This window comes from Cherax quadricarinatus, chromosome 54 (assembly GCF_038502225.1).
Source record: "Cherax quadricarinatus isolate ZL_2023a chromosome 54, ASM3850222v1, whole genome shotgun sequence".
Taxonomy (NCBI): Eukaryota; Metazoa; Arthropoda; class Malacostraca; order Decapoda; family Parastacidae; genus Cherax; species Cherax quadricarinatus.
Window position 1 is genome coordinate 4,464,882 of NC_091345.1, and position 17,512 is coordinate 4,482,393.

Consider the following 17,512-nt stretch of genomic DNA (forward strand, 5'->3'; position numbering starts at 1 on the left):
AAAGAAACGCTTTCACCATCATTCACACAATCACTGTCTTGTCAGAGGCGCGTAGACACGACAGTTTAGATGTCCCTTTAGAGTGCAGACGCTGTTCTTCCCACCTACAGGACTCACGTCTGGTTGACCGGTTCCTCTGAATCCCTTCACAAAATATTAACCGTCTCACACCCCATATATATTGTTAAACAGACGGCGTTACTAGATTATAGTTGCAGAATCTAACGCTAGGTGGTGTCATTTTCTATGTAAAAAACAAACTCAACACAAGAGACGGCAAGTCTGTTGATTATTAATCTTACCTTGACTTTAATGGCATTCTTCGGTGTGTGTAAGTACGTATGTGTGTGTGTGTGTGTATGTGTGTGTGCGTGTGTGTGCGTGTGTGTGTGTGTGTGTGTGTGTGTGTGTGTGTGTGTGTGTGTGTGTGTGTGTGTGTGTGTGTGTGTGTGTGTGTGTGTGTGACAGGGAGAGAGAGAGAGAGAGAGAGCCAGCCAGCCACATCTTCAATCTCTTGCAGTATCGATCCGCTGATCAATGGAAGTTTCCAAAGGAACCTTGACAAATTTCTTACATATCACTCATCTATTGAGCTGTTTTTTTTATAGTTTTCTTTGTTTTACTGTGGCAAACAAAAATCTTGATCCACTGCGACAGTGCCCTTCTTACAATTATAAGATACAGGTACAGAACGAGCGTTTATGATGTACAGCTTTAGAGCCACTGACTGTATGAAGCTCTATGAAGAAAGGTACACTGAAACAATACAAGCTGACTCTGTACCTGTGTATTTTCTTCTTTACTCTCGGTCTTGCACCTTTGTATCCTGACCCTTGATGTTGCGCAGCTGTGTTTAACAACCCAGTTTCTTAATCATCTATATAATTACCTCGTGCTATGTGATGCTTTATTTTCGTGTATTGTTCCAGATTTTTAACGAATCACGTATATCTCAGGCACTACACCTGAGTTATGAGGTAGACAAAAAAGAAGCCAGAGAATTGTAGTCGGCAGACAACTGCATCGCTAGAAAAACAAAAAGAATAAGACTGAGCCAATCGGAGACTTTTTCCCTTGTAAGAACATAAGAACATAAGAAAGAAGGAGCACTGCAACAGGCCTACTGATCCATGCGGAGCAGGTCCATGCCCCCCCTGATTAGACCAATGATCCCATCCCCCAGATTAGCCCAATGACCCATCCAGTCTGGTCATCTCCACTCAAGGATGGAGCGCTGTATCAGACCCAGCAGCACAAGCTAGTCAGGTCCAACTCACACCCACCCACACCCACTCATGTATTTATCTAACCTATTTTTAAAACTACACAACGTTTCAGCCTCAATAACTGTACTTGGGAGTCTGTTCCACTCATCCACAACTCTATTACCAAACAAGTGCTTTCCTATATCTTTCCTGAATATCGCTAGTATTTTCCTGGGTGAAAACTGAGAGGAAGTAGGTATTTAGAATTTCACACATATCCTTATCACTGTCAGTGATCTGACCAGAGTTACTCTTAAGTGGGCCAATCTTGTCCCTAATCTTACTTCTGTATACTTGAAAGAACCCTTTGAATCCCTTGCGACCTTAGCCTCATAATCCCTTTTTGCTTTTCTTATTCCTTTCTTTATTTCTCTCTTTAATTGAATATATTGATTTCTTAACTGCCCATCCCCTCTTTTGATACGCCTATATATGCCTCTCTTTTGACCAATGAGATGTTTTAATCTATTGTTCATCCATTTGGGATCATTTTTGTTAGATCTAATTTCCCAGCTCGGAACAAAAGTTGTCTGGGCAGCTAGAACTATGCTCTGAAAAACGTCATATTGGCAACCAAGATCACCTACCTGACCCATAGTCAGGACATCCCAATTTAGCCCACCCAGGTAATTTTTCAGTCCCATGAAGTCGGCCAAGCGAAAATCTGGGACAGAGATTTGATTGCAGTTATCTGGGTAATTCCATGATACATTGAAACTAAGTGATTTGTGATCACTTTCCCCAAGCTCATCATTAACCTCAAGATTATTAATTAGTGAATCTTTGTTGGCAAGAACCAAGTCAAGCAGACTGTTTCCTCTAGTTGGTTCTGTCACAACCTGTTCTAAAAAGCAATCCTGAACCGTATCAAGAAAGTCACTAGACTCAAGATTTCCTGTCATATTGTTCCAATCAATTTGTCTAAAGTTAAAATCTCCCATTATCACAACATTTTCATATCTAGATGCCTTATGAATTTCGTCCCATAACAGCTTACTGCCCTCCCTATCAAGGTTTGGGGGCCTATAAATCACACCCAAAATTAATTTGTCACGTCCCTCGAGAAACTGTAGCCAAACAGATTCTATGTTCGATGTTTCTAATCTTATATCATGTCTAAGACAACAATTTAAATTTTCTCTGACATACATCGCCACACCACCACCCTTCCTGTTGACCCTATCAGTGTGGAATAGTTTATAACCCTGTATGTTGCATTCAGAAGGCATTTCTCTATCTTTCAAATTGAACCAGGTCTCTGTTATACCAATAATATCTATATTACCTACACTTGCAAGTAATCTTAGCTCATCTATCTTATTTCTTAGACTCCTACTATTTGTATAGTGAACCTTAAGGGAGCTAGTCACTCGTTGCCCTCTACTATCTTTGTTTGTTTATTGATCAATTGATTTGCCATTACTAGCAACTTTATTTTGAATATTGTCTTTTAAACACATCCCTGAGGTATCCCGGTAATAACTGCTGTTTTTAACCCTAATGCTGCAGCCTGATTGTTTCCCACAAACACCCATACCTCTATAATCTATCAGTTTAAATTCCTAGACAAGTCATCAGTTACCCTCTCAATTGAATTGGCTAATGCAACCACTCCATCCCCAGAGAGATGAACCCCATCCCTTGCATACATATCACGTTTGCCAAAGAATAGGTCCCAGTTATCAATGAATGGGATTGCAAGTTCCTTGCAGTACCTGTCTAGCCAGCAATTTATACCAATTGCCCTAGACATTCATTCATTGCCCACTCCCTTTCTAGGCAAGATGCTACATATGACTGGGATCCCTCCCTTAGACCTAACCACTTCTATGGCTGACCTGTACTTATCCAGCAGCTCCTCTCTCCTGCCCTTCCCAATGTCATTACCCCCAGCACTAAGACAGATAATGGGCTTGTTCCCATTACCTGCCATAATATTATCCAACCTGCTGACTGTGTCACCAACACCAGCTCCAGGAAGACACACTCTCTGTCTGACTTTTCTGTCTCTGTTACAAAATGCACGGTCCATATATCTTACCTGAGAATCGCCTACTATTAAAATATTCTTACCTTGATTAGCAGGGGAATTCAGCCTCACTAACCACTGAAGTACACTCGTCTTGGAGAACAGAGAATCGATTTCCTACCTTCACATCTTCTCTGTTAACTCTCCTCATCTTCCTTCTTCCTGAACTGTGAACCACTTGCCACTTAAAGCGGCTGCCACTCTCACTGCTGGTGACCATTCCTTCCTTACCGGCTATATCCTTCTCACACTCACTCCCAAACATACAAGAGATATTTCAATATAACAAAATATTATGACTTTAACACTCGTGTATGTTATGCTTTTATTTACATTTGCAAAAATAAGTAAGATGTTGTATCCTCAGTTTTTGTGTATTACTCATTTCACATCTTTGTGTCTCTCCGATTGAAGATGTGATTCTTCCACATACTACAGTCTTCTGACCTTATTAATCGCCTGATGTTCTATAGACGTCCAGGTGAAAAAATTGGCTGATGTCAGTGGTACATTAGATCTGAGGGCTTCAGTCACTGATATCCTGGTGCAATCGCTAACAGCCTTGTATTTCACAGGAAGAAGTGGATCCAGGAGTACAGGATGAGGATGGTAACTCGGCTCTGATGTACGCTGCCGCCTTCGGACATAGGGAAATTGTCCTGCTCATCCTCGCTGCTTTCAAACAACTCCATCACGTCGCTTTCCAGGGTGAGCAATTGAGATATATATATATATATATATATATATATATATATATATATATATATATATATATATAGGAATTGTTAAATGTTGATGAAGATAGGGAAGCTGTGATTTCGTGTATAGGGCAAGGAGGAATAACATCTTGTAGGAGTGAGGAAGAGCCAGTTGTGAGTGTGGGGGAAGTTCGTGAGGCAGCAGGTAAAATGAAAGGGGGTAAGGCAGCCGGGATTGATGGGATAAAGATAGAAATGTTAAAAGCAGGTGGGGATATAGTTTTGGAGTGGTTGGTGCAATTATTTAATAAATGTATGGAAGAGGGTAAGGTACCTAGGGATTGGCAGAGAGCATGCATAGTTCCTTTGTATAAAGGTAAAGGGGATAAAAGAGAGTGCAAAAATTATAGGGGGATAAATCTGTTGAGTGTACCTGGTAAAGTGTATGGTAGAGTTATAATTGAAAGAATTAAGAGTAAGACGGAGAATAGGATAGCAGATGAACAAGGAGGCTTTAGGAAAGATAGGGGGTGTGTGGACCAGGTGTTTACAGTGAAACATATAAGTGAACAGTATTTAGATAAGGCTAAAGAGGTCTTTGTGGCATTTATGGATTTGGAAAAGGCGTATGACAGGGTGGATAGGGGGGCAATGTGGCAGATGTTGCAAGTGTATGGTGTAGGAGGTAGGTTACTGAAAGCAGTGAAGAGTTTTTACGAGGATAGTGAGGCTCAAGTTAGAGTATGTAGGAAAGAGGGAAATTTTTTCCCAGTAAAAGTAGGCCTTAGACAAGGATGTGTGATGTCACCGTGGTTGTTTAATATATTTATAGATGGGGTTGTAAGAGAAGTAAATGCGAGGGTCTTGGCAAGAGGCGTGGAGTTAAAAGATAAAGAATCACACACAAAGTGGGAGTTGTCACAGCTGCTCTTTGCTGATGACACTGTGCTCTTGGGGGATTCTGAAGAGAAGCTGCAGAGATTGGTGGATGAATTTGGTAGGGTGTGCAAAAGAAGAAAATTAAAGGTGAATACAGGAAAGAGTAAGGTTATGAGGATAACAAAAAGATTAGGTGATGAAAGATTGAATATCAGATTGGAGGGAGAGAGTATGGAGGAGGTGAACGTATTCAGATATTTGGGAGTGGACGTGTCAGCGGATGGGTCTATGAAAGATGAGGTGAATCATAGAATTGATGAGGGAAAAAGAGTGAGTGGTGCACTTAGGAGTCTGTGGAGACAAAGAACTTTGTCCTTGGAGGCAAAGAGGGGAATGTATGAGAGTATAGTTTTACCAACGCTCTTATATGGGTGTGAAGCGTGGGTGATGAATGTTGCAGCGAGGAGAAGGCTGGAGGCAGTGGAGATGTCATGTCTGAGGGCAATGTGTGGTGTGAATATAATGCAGAGAATTCGTAGTTTGGAAGTTAGGAGGAGGTGCGGGATTACCAAAACTGTTGTCCAGAGGGCTGAGGAAGGGTTGTTGAGGTGGTTCGGACATGTAGAGAGAATGGAGCGAAACAGAATGACTTCAAGAGTGTATCAATCTGTAGTGGAAGGAAGGCGGGGTAGGGGTCGGCCTAGGAAGGGTTGGAGGGAGGGGGTAAAGGAGGTTTTGTGTGCGAGGGGCTTTGACTTCCAGCAGGCATGCGTGAGCGTGTTTGATAGGAGTGAATGGAGACAAATGGTTTTTAATACTTGACGTGCTGTTGAAGTGTGAGCAAAGTAACATTTATGAAGGGATTCAGGGAAACCGGCAGGCCGGACTTGAGTCCTGGAGATGGGAAGTACAGTGCCTGCACTCTGAAGGAGGGGTGTTAATGTTGCAGTTTAAAAACTGTAGTGTAAAGCACCCTTCTGGCAAGACAGTGATGGAGTGAATGATGGTGAAAGTTTTTCTTTTTCGGGCCACCCTGCCTTGGTGGGAATCGGCCAGTGTGATAATAAAATATATATATATATATATATATATATATATATATATATATATATATATATATATATATATATATATATATATATATATATATATATAATGAAAAATGCACCAAGCTTCCCACATGCCACAAAATATACTCGCCTGAAATAATTAAAATCAATGTTACACGTTAGGTAAGGCATATCAACATTTGAAGCATTACAGAAAATAAATTGGCTATTCTGTGAGCCAGGAACTTGAATGAGGCAGAAAGGATGTAAATAAATTTTTTAACCTTCGTGTTCGTACACTATATTACACATACTCATACACACAATTCAATGATTAATACCCAAATAACACGGAGGGACGTTAAGAATCTTTTGATAACATCACAGAAAAAGAAAAATGAACGAGATAAGATAATAATGCAGCGGAATTTGTAACAATTCATAGAATTACAAGATACGATTGATTAGGATCACATAGTTGAATCTAATGCTAACATACTGGTGCGGGAACTGATGATAAAAATAAAACTTAACTTGGGCCGCTATGCACACACCAGTACTTCTCATGTCAGCACCTTCATGACCCTCTGTGACCTATCACTGAATGTCAATACGTTTACAGGTCAGCGCAACGGTCAGGGACTGACTGCCTGGCAGCTAGCGGAAAAGAACGGTCACCAAGACATTGCAGCTCTTCTGAAGGTCGAGTCTGGTGTCTTCCCGAGACCCTCAGGACCTTCAGCCTTCGTACCCACCCACCCACTCGACCTAGACCGCCCACCCACACCCACTGAGACCAAGAGGGAAAGGTAAATTTGTCCCTGTGCACACACTGGCCCAGGGCCTCCCAGAGGTCAAGACAGACCTATACCACTCGCATTTTTCAGGCCTCTGGAATATCAACATTTTAAGAATTGCCGGTTTCGATTTTTCTTTACACTAACCTAATTAACATGTCAAAGAAATAAAAAAAATAAGAAATGTTATTATTTAACAATCACTGTTCTAGTCTTTTTTATGTAAATGCAGATTTTGTGTAGAATTTAGCTTCTTCAGATATCAGAGTCTGTGTTAAGATAATCTGTGTTAAAGCTTCTAATAACTGAATTATTCCATTGTTCTAGAATCTAGTTCAAATGGCACAGAAAATATTCCTTTGAGGAGAATTACTTTGTCATATAAATCTGTTAATATTTCTTTAAAATTATTCTGCTGAAGCCGGTGAGGGACTCTTGATCCAAGGAACTGGACTTTGTCTCCCCTTCTTTGAATCGAACCTGAATGCCTTCTATTTCCCAGGAGCAGTATTGCCCCGAAGGCCTATATGTTCCCGAAGGACCATATGACCCTGAAGGGGTATATGATCCCGAAGGGGTCATGTGGCATGGTCCCTGATTAAAATAATAAAAAAAGGTGATTTACGTAAATTTTCCTCACTCGGGCTCTAATACCCCACAGTCTACTGGATCATTGAAATTTAAGCGATAAAGACATTAGCACAAATTCAAATTTGGACATGTATTACGGGAAAGCGCTGCGTTCAGTTCGATCCACTGCAGTGAATTTTCGGGATTCCAGTTCACTGTATCGGTGTTCTGCCTAATTCCCCCCGATGCCCTCAACTTACCAACATTCCTGTCCGAGGCCCCAGACACAATTTAAATATTAAAATAATAATGAAGATACTTCCCTGGGAACTGTAGTGTAAATACAGCTTGGATTCCAGTGAACTCATTAATGATGTCACTGATTATTCACGGAGTGGGATGAATTCTGATCATATATTAGTTAAGCGAGTTCAGTGTCTTACATATTCATCCCTTTCGTCTTTGAGACGTTACGCGATAAAGTTATATTAATTAGAGTTCGAGGAATGTTATTTATCGAGTACTTAACCCAAAGTTTAGAGTAATTAACATTATAAAGCTGGAAGGAACACAGGTTGAGGGTCCAATGTTTGTATAATGACTGACGTTCAGAGCATCGTGGAGCATCCATGCCAGGAAAGTAACTCCTTTAAGAGTCCATAGTCTTGCTTATATTAATATCTTACATCTGATATATGTAAAATATAATTCTTTCATGAAAATTACGAGATATAACTGTTTCGTCTGTATTTTAAGGTAAAAAGATTAATTAATTTCTGAGGGATATGTTTTCTCTGGTTGTCATAGTGACAACCACAGAAGCTGTTAGACCTTTAAAAATGTCACTAAGGTCACCTTCTCGCCAGTAACATAATTCTGAGAATATGTTCCTACACGTAATAGCATTAATATGCAAATTTACAGTTCTCATTAAGTTTAAACAGTTGATGATTCTTATTCATCTCTAACATGGGAGGTAGATCTTATAATTTAACGACCGTAAGTAAAGAACATTTACCATATTTTCCACACCCGAATTGTTGTACGGCCCATATAGATTTAACTCTTCCCCTTCGAAATAAAAAATCAAGTATTTGAGCTTTGTGTCCCCATGTGCAGTTACAAAAAATAATACCAAATTCTGTTCACTTTTTCCATCTTTCAAGCAACTGGGAAAGTAATTCTTTTACGTAGATTTAACTCAAGGTTACAATATGAAAGCAGTAACTAATTTAAAATATATTTCTGGGAAAGGAAACATGTTAAATACTATAGTGGTTTGCAGTCTAGTTTAATGAGGCTTTATTTTTACCCCACAAATTCAACGCGAAAGTGATCAAGCTATATATATTTTTAACGTTAGAGAAAATAATGTCTAATCAGGCACCATTATAGTTTACGAAATAAAAAAATGAACATATAACAGCACCATGACCGTAATTCCTTCATCTGTTACAAGAGCTTCATATATACTTTATAATTAAGTAAGAGTGATCTGATTGTAACCTTGTTATAGGTAATTCTTTCTTATCTTACTTTGGTAACATGATGCACTCCTCCGCAGGCAAAGACAATGCAAAATATATAATGTGTTACTGGACTGACTTAGACATACCGTAGACTACATGCACATTATTTCAATATATTTAAGAATATTTTCATCATAAATATTGTTGTGATTACTAAGCGATTGTATTTTTCACAGGTCGTCAGTTCGTCATTCCAAGACTCTGGGGAGAGCCACAGTACCTGAGACAGGTCCAGGTCCCACAGATCCCCTGCCGCCTCCTTCCTTCATTACCTACTGCAGCGACTGCAACAAAATTGTTCCCCCGAGTAAACCACGCACAAGCAGAGTTGACGGCGATGGCTCCTTGAAGAGAGAGAAAGGAAGGAGGTTCTGTGTTTGTAGTGACGATCAGGATTCCGAGGAAGATAGCAGCACTTCGGAAGGACACGAAGCTAGCGATATCAGAGACTACCAGAGTATCAGGACGCTATCGTTGGAAGCAAGTGATAATCCAAATTCGAAGGGTGTAATAGGTCTCATTACTGGTCCCAAGAGCAAAGGGGCAGCCCGGCACCATAGCAGTCATAACGTTAAAGGTGCAATACTGCTGAGCAGTAGTCTTGCCAACAAGGGGCACAACAGCAGTCATAATATCAGAGGTGCGATATTATTGAGTAGTGGTCTTGCCAGCAAAGGTGAGACAGGGTTAAGTGGTGGAAGCACAAATAAAAGTGAGACACTAGTGAGCAGTAGCCTCGTCAGTAAGGGTGCTACACGCCTGAACAGTAGCCTCACTAGCAAGGGTGCAACAGTACTGAACAGTACCCATACAGGTATTGTTAAAGGCACTACAAGAACCACTGGTGTTATCCCACTAGAAGACGACACCGACTCTCTGTCGAAGGGTGTCACAGACGAAGACAGCGATAGTTCCACCAAAAACTTGAAAGTCGACCGAATCGGCTTCAGGAGCATCCCCAACTGGACGAAGGACATCGGTAACGGGGAGAAAAGCAGATCTGACAAAGGGGCAGAGGCGGGACAAGAGACAACTTGGGGCAAAAGGCCCCAGCTGAGGAGTGAGCCAGTGAGAGTAGCAGCCCCGGACGCCGAGGAGAGGCGACTGTTGGAGGAACTTATGCAAGGTCTCTCTGTCTCCGGCAGCCCGGGTTCAGGTGAGACACCTCCCTCCTACCCTCTACTGGCTCTCTCACGCCCCAGAGTAAGGAACACACTCCCTCCACTCACACACGCACTCAAGTGAGACTTATATGAACTCGAACTGACGGGAACCTCAAACTTTCTAAAAACGAGATATACATCAAAGTGAGTTAGAATTTTGTTGAATACTTGATTCAGTATGAGCATCAAGAATGAATGACAGTTTTCCCCAGAGTAGAATTTCATGAAGCGAGACAGATGTCTCAGCGAAATACAAAATTTTCTAGGAGTCAGTGAGATTCTAGTGGTACGCACCTCTACTGAAGAGAGAGATAGGTGAATAAAAAATAAGAGACAGGTGCACTGAAGCGAGAGAATCATCAAATTCAAGTGATAAAATATCTATTCCGAGACAAAACTGCCTAAATTGTTAAAGTGCCGTGTGTACACAGCATGATAAATGCTGTACCCTTCTTAAACTTGAAGACATCGTCCACCTGACGTTGAGACGGAAGATACAGTCAGGTAGACAGGTCCTTCATGCATGCGGAATGTTTGTTTATATGATCATGCTTTCTATCAAAGAACTGTATGACCCCTGTAGGATTAGCGCTTCCTTTTGATTATAATAGTAATATATAATTCTCTCAGAGACACACAAGCGCACCCATCCCCCACATACAAACTCACATTATTTACCCACAAGTGATACGAGAAATGTGAGGAGGGTTTAGAGCAGCGGTGGGCAAACAGCAGAGCGAGGAGCTCTGCTGTCTGCAACCAGAAATACCTGAATATACACACGCACATCACAAACACACATCACAAACATACACACACATCACAAATATATACATACACGCACGCACACACACACACAACAATGTCTAGTCACCTTGATTACCTTAATGGAAATATGAGAAAAGCTCTTAATTTTAAAGGGATATAATTTGTTGTGGTATACAAGTAGTGTAACTGATGCTCCACATAGTGGTTATTACCTGGCTTCTTCCATGCAAACTATCTTCTTACTAAATGACGTTCTTATCAGTATGATAATTAACAAGTCTAACATTATTAATTGCTGTGAAGAAAGTGAGTTGTTTCAACACTCCAGCGTCTGATGTCTCACCTACAACTTCAATAAAGCCAACGGAGTGGAAATTATTCTGTATTAACGAGGACCCTCGGGGCTGCTGGTGGAATGAATTTATGTAGATTATATACAGGACAAATGTCTCCTGAATATCAGTGGTGGATAATGAGACAACAATGTAAGGAGGTTACATATTAGGGTTTGATACATATTACTGCCTTTATTATGTGTACTGTCATAACTCTTTCCCTTATAAACGAAGGAAATAAAAATTTATTGGTGAAAAATGGTACTGTAGACAATGTGGATGACATAGAAAGTCTTACGTCTTCATCTACCAATAATTGTTGGACTATCTGTAAACATTACATGGAATCACAACGAACCTAAACTAAACTAACGTAATTTAATATAGTAAACAGAGTACCTCTTGTGTGTATCCCTGAATGCGTCAATTAATAAGCGTTTGTAAAGGGGAGTTTTGTTCTTCAGGAAACACGAAAATGTTTCATGACACGTGTCTTTGATGAATGAAGACGACCACTCCCTGACGTTTCGGTCATTTATCCTGTGTGTCCGGAGTCAATGACATGTGTTGCGAGAATATGAGAATCCTGCTTCATGGCCAGGCTGGGGGCAGGCCCTCTGGTGCCCTCATGTCTTCACGCTGACACACACACACACACACACACACACACACACACACACACACACACACACACACACACACACACACACACACACACACACACATACACACACACACACACACACACAAGACTGTTTAATACTATCCTTGCTTCGTAGCTTTTAATTATTTATTTTACGTTCCTCTTGTTTAACATTCAATCTTTATTTTGCTTTCAGTCATGCCAGATAAAATCTTATTGAACTTAATTTTATTTTCTGAAAATACTGAATTCAGATATTAATACTATTCTGCATCTACAGTTATTTTTTACTTTTTTTCGATACTTTATGCATCATTCACTTTATTATTTCTTTGTCCTTATACCCGCTTTCCAGTCTCACAACCGCCATATTTGATATTTCAGGTAATGAGGCGGACACGGAGTCTCTGATGGAATGTGAGAAACAGCAAGTTAGCGACAGTGAGACTAAACTGGGAGCCAGGATGAGTACCAGCAACGTCAGGAAGATAACAGTGACAGCAGTGGCGACACAGCCCATGCCCAAGATTGAGCTCAGTTCCTCTACACGATCTCTCAACCGCAGCATCCAGCATTTGATGCAGGAAGACGCAGAGAACCGTCCAGAGCACAGGCCACCCACGCCCGCACGACCATCACTTCCCACACTCATGCCAGGGCGGTTATTGGACGTGTCATTCAGTGCGTCCATGAGCAGCGTCAAGAGTGAAGGACGCAACGTTCCTCCTGCACGTAAAGCAAACTTTTCTGCATTTCCAAGGTCGTCGTCGGAGCCAAGGTCACTAACATCGTCTCCCAGACCAGACGATGATGACAACGACGATGACGACGAACCTGAAGCAGACACTTCCACAGATCTTCTAGACTCGTCCACACGATCTGAGGGCTGGGATCACTTACGGGGAGCCAAGGGTAGAGGCCCCTCGTTCAGTACTTCCGAAGGACACGTGGTACCTCTACCTCCCATCAACCGCCCACGTTATAATGACATGGGGCTACGTGGGCGTGGTAATACTCGTGGGCGTAGTGGAGTCGCTGGGTGTGAGGAGAATGTGCTCAGCGTGGCAAAGAAGACATTAGAGCAACTGGAGACTGTGCTGGCGCCTAAAGAGACACCTGCATTTCCCCGCAGCATCCCTCGTACACGGGCCACTCATCAAATACATTTAGAGACGTAGCACAAGCCTCGTCGCCAGCGCCACCAGCACCCCACACCAGCCTCCACAACACAAACCAGCAAATTGACTCGGAAAAATTCTCGCAAACATCTTCCCATGAACGAGTGACGAGCCTCACCTGGAGTTGTAATGGGCGTCTCTGAGATATTGTACTTTATGAAGTTTTACGCTCATATTGTAGTGAATAAGATTAGTAACTACAGTAAATAATGATTACAGCTCCATTTTTTTCAAACTTGCATAGTGAGATTTTCAGAGAAAATTCTAAGAAAAAAGAAAGGATTTTTTTCATATTGGCTTGCTTTAGACAACTAAGTAAGATGCTCCCACGACCAACAGTGCTAGTGAACAAAGTGATCGCTTCTGTACAATATCTGGTGAACTGTGAAGATACTCACTCCAGCACCAATATAGGTTAAGAGTGAACTAGGTGTTTAATCGAGTACTTTCAATGGTACGGACAACTCTTTTATATCGATTCTGTGGACATCATGAATTTTTGTCTAGGCCAAAAGTTGGATGGTAAAAGTTGGATGGTAAGACAGGCTTTGTGGCCTGATTATTTTAGGTGGGTTTTAATGGAGTGGTTTTTTTGTCCTTCAAAGATATACATGCAAATATAAAGCTTCAGTGTAGTGTGTGATACGTCATATTAAATTCTTGGTTTAAATCATTATTAGTTTGACGTATACACTCACTGGCCACTTTATTAGGTACACCCTTCTTGTACTGGGTAGGGCTCCCCTTTGATCGCAGAACAAACTGAATTCTTTGTGGCATAAATTCAACAAGGTGCTGAAAATATTCCTTAAAAATCTTGGTCTATGTCGACAGGATAGCATCACGCTTATGTTGCAGATTTGTTGGTTGCACATTCATGCTGCAAAGCCTTCGTTTCATCACATCCCAAAAGTTTACTCCAGATTCTAGTTCTATTATCAGCATGTCGTATTAGAAATCGCGATTCGTCGGACAACGCGACGTTTCTCCATTCTTCAGCTTACCAGATTTGGTGATTCTTTGCTCACTGTAGCCTCGGTTTCTTTTCTTTTCTGACAGGAGTGGAACCTGGTGTGGTCTTGTACTGCTGTAGGCCGTCCACTTTAAGGTTTGATGTGTTATGCATTCAGAACTGTTCTGGCCATTCTCTGACCTCTATCCTTCGTAAGGTATTTTCACCTACAGAACTACCGCTCACTGGATGTTTTGTGTTTTTTCACACCATTCTATGTAAACTCCAGAGACTATTGTGCATGAAAATCCTAAAAAAAATAAATAGTTTCTGAGATCATCAAACCCCCCCGTCTGGTACCAACAATCATTTCACAGTCAATCAATTGTCTCATTTCTTCCCTATTCTTATGTTTGGTGTACAGGTATACTTAATATAGTGGCCACTGAGTATATATATATATATATATATATATATATATATATATATATATATATATATATATATATATATATATATATATAAGGAATTCGCAAGAGCAGGCGAAATATGCACAAACACTGATCTCTGGCGGAAGGAGACTCGAACCTACGAACCTTGGAACAAGGTACGCAGTGCCTTACCATTCTCACCACACTGGACCAATACCATGCGTCTAGCGCAAGCTGAACGCCAAGGTATTGGTCCAGTGTGGTTAGAATGGTAAGGCACTGCGTACCTTGTTCCAAGGTTCGTAGGTTCGAGTCTCTTTCGGAGTCTCTTTCGGCCAGAGATCAGTGTTTATATATATATATATATATATATATATATATATATATATATCATAAAAGTGCAAACCTGTGAATTATATCCAAATTTGGTGTGTGTATCTACTTAACATTTAATATTTTGGCAATCACCGTATTAACTGTTAACATTGTAATATATATTCTTGGTGTTAAGGTTAGGTTTAGTACATCTTTACACGAGCTTCTGCTGTGTTACTGTACATTCATGTTTCACTGATACTTGTCTGCCTGTCGGTCGTATATTCCCTTAATGAAGACGCCACAAACCTTGACGATGGACTTATGTGTCTGATTATTATACTCCTTAGAAACACTAATCCCAAGGGATTTGTTGCCTCCATTTGTACATTCAAAGATAATATATTTTCTGCGCTATATGGCAAATGGACACCATTTTGTATACTGACCTTCATATATGGCATAATTTATTAAAGAGAACTATGTGTTATTAATATAGCTTATCAACCAATACTGCAGTGTTAAATTATCTGTCGTGTTATTTTTTACAACACAGTGAGTCACGTGTACGTAACACGTTGACAATGTTTCACACTATCTGTGGGGAAAGTTGATGATTATATTGTTCCTTTAAGACCTAAGTTATTAAGGGGGAACTTTAGGAAACGACTTGTCGGTCATTAGTCTTGATGTAAAGTCACAGGGTATATTGAAAGAGATGTATATCTTTTAGCATATATGTATATAATGTACTTTACTCTGTATTTTAGGGATTAAAGTATTCTTGCTCTTAGTACGTAGGTAAATTCTATTCATAATAACCCATGTAAACTAGATGAAAGTTAAACCAACAAACCAACCTGTGTGAACTATAGTGCTCAACACTATACTGAACCTTTATATATCCCGTAGTTACAAAGGTCTTCACCACATCCCGTTTAAGTAACGTTTTCGAGAAATTTCCTATACAATGCTTCATATTATAAGTTCTAATGGATTCTAGTCTTGCCAGAGGAAGTCAAGATCGACGATCTTAGGCTGTCGAGTCTCACAATTCTTAGTCTACACCTTAAAAGTTTTCCTCCAAGTAACATACAGTAATGTGTCTAAAACGATGTGCTATTTTAGTATCAGCTTCAACATTCTTAAATAAGTTTATGGCTTAGTGCACTAAGAGGCGCATATTTACTACTATTATTTATTTATTTAATTGTTGATAATTTATCCTAGACCGTGACTTAACCACCATATGCTAAGGTGAAATGAAAACATTAATATTTACGTCTGGTAAAATTAAAAATCTTTAGAATTAGATCGTAACACCAAAATGAAAGATTCTGATTACCAGTCTTTGGCATTAAGACGTATACAGTCACTAAGTGTTACTTAAGGGATTATTTCTTTATGAGGAAAAGAAAGGTGACTTCCCACTTGTAGGTCAGCAACCTGTCTAGGTCTTCTTACCTCACCGAGGCTACAAGGTGATACGTAGCTTAGTGTTAGATAGTGTTTGCTTCAAAACCATAAGGAGAAGGGTTTGATTTCTGGCTGGGAAAATTTTCTTGCACCTGCTACCCTTGTTCACCTGGCAACTGTAAAGTGAACTGTGCAAAAAATATCTATAAAATATATATGAGTTTTTCCCGTAAAGTAGCCTCGTGTACCACAACTCTGCATTTCTAATCGTTGATAATGCGTATCACGTAGCAATTCTTTTACACAATTTTTTACTTGAGCTTGAGATGACAGACTATGATAGCCTAGTTGTGTGAAGACCAATCGGGCCTTATAAACTCTAATACTGATCTGGGTTTGGCTAATCAACGGAGCCTAATAACATTGTATAGAACATAGTTTAGCAAGTTTAACTCTCAGATTGGTCAAACTCTTTTCTAGTATTCAAGTAAACAGTACCTACCTTATGGGCCTTGAAGCATAATACATTAAAATAATTTTAATGTTACACGTGAGGCCTTGGAATTTTGTAATAAATGCTGAACTTAGTCAATTTTTAGGTGTTTTGCTGGTCATAATCGCGTCTGTCTGAAGTGTTCTTATATACCATTAATATTTGAATTTGTAGCAAAAAATAAATCCATTTGTATGGATAATACAGTTCCCTGAACAGCTGGACGGTTCAGGGAATGACTGATGACTCGGATAATCAATTATATTGGTAGACTTGTGTGATACAAAGAAAATTAGAGTAAGGGCATCTCCTTATTAAGTCAGTTTTCTTAATCAATGGGATCTTAATCAAATCAGTAAGACTAATGAAGACTTGACATAGCTCTCCTTGAGCAATATGATACTGTCCTAATGAAGCTTCGCTCTGCTCTGTCTTTGTGTTATTCATTTTTGGGGCCACTCTACCTTCACTCTACCTTCGTAGTTAATCATTAATGTTAACCTGTATAGCGTTCTTAAGTGCACGTCATGGCTAATGAGTGGAGTGCTGAAATGCTTCATATAAAACAGTTTGTAATAATTTATGATATAGTAATATCAAACTCTGTTAATCCATATTTAAATTTCCTAGCAGCAAGAATCTCAAAGGACAATCATTTGCCATGACTCACTGTGGCCTCTGAAAATTAATCCTAGTTTTGATTTAGGCGAATCTTGAGTGATGATGATTTGTAAATTACCAGTTATAGAAAGTTTAGTTTGTCTTATGAGACCTTCAGTTGAGAGTTAAGCTTAGATAACATGACAACTTGGCCTAAGCTTAATTAATTAATATCATGCTACTTCAGTTACCATCTGGCTAACGACGACTGATATGTAGTGGGAAAATTATTGAGCAAATCGCAGCTAACTTGTTGCCAGGTAACTTGTTGTCAGGTAACTTGTTGCCAAGTAACTTGTTGCCAAGTAACTTGTTGCCAAGTAACTTGTTGCCAAGAAACTT

At 40.0% G+C, this 17,512-nt stretch overlaps 1 protein-coding gene across 5 annotated transcripts in view; it reads left to right on the forward strand.

The window, feature by feature from the left end:
• Positions 1–14,336, forward strand: part of LOC128699124 (serine-rich adhesin for platelets) — a 120,040-nt gene extending 105,704 nt beyond the window's left edge. For 2 of the 5 annotated variants that reach the window (XM_053791651.2, XM_053791650.2), the window contains exons 2-5: positions 3,870–4,002; positions 6,543–6,729; positions 8,993–9,972; positions 12,110–14,333. In XM_053791651.2, the coding sequence (XP_053647626.2) occupies positions 3,918–4,002; positions 6,543–6,729; positions 8,993–9,972; positions 12,110–12,903 (2,046 nt within the window). In that variant the 5' untranslated portion in view covers positions 3,870–3,917 and the 3' untranslated portion in view covers positions 12,904–14,333. Of the gene's footprint in view, positions 1–3,869; positions 4,003–6,542; positions 6,730–8,992; positions 9,973–12,109 lie in introns of all 5 variants that reach the window. The other 3 variants (XM_053791649.2, XM_070096541.1, XM_053791652.2) reach the window with 3 other exon arrangements.
• The last annotated feature ends 3,176 nt before the right edge of the window (positions 14,337–17,512 follow it).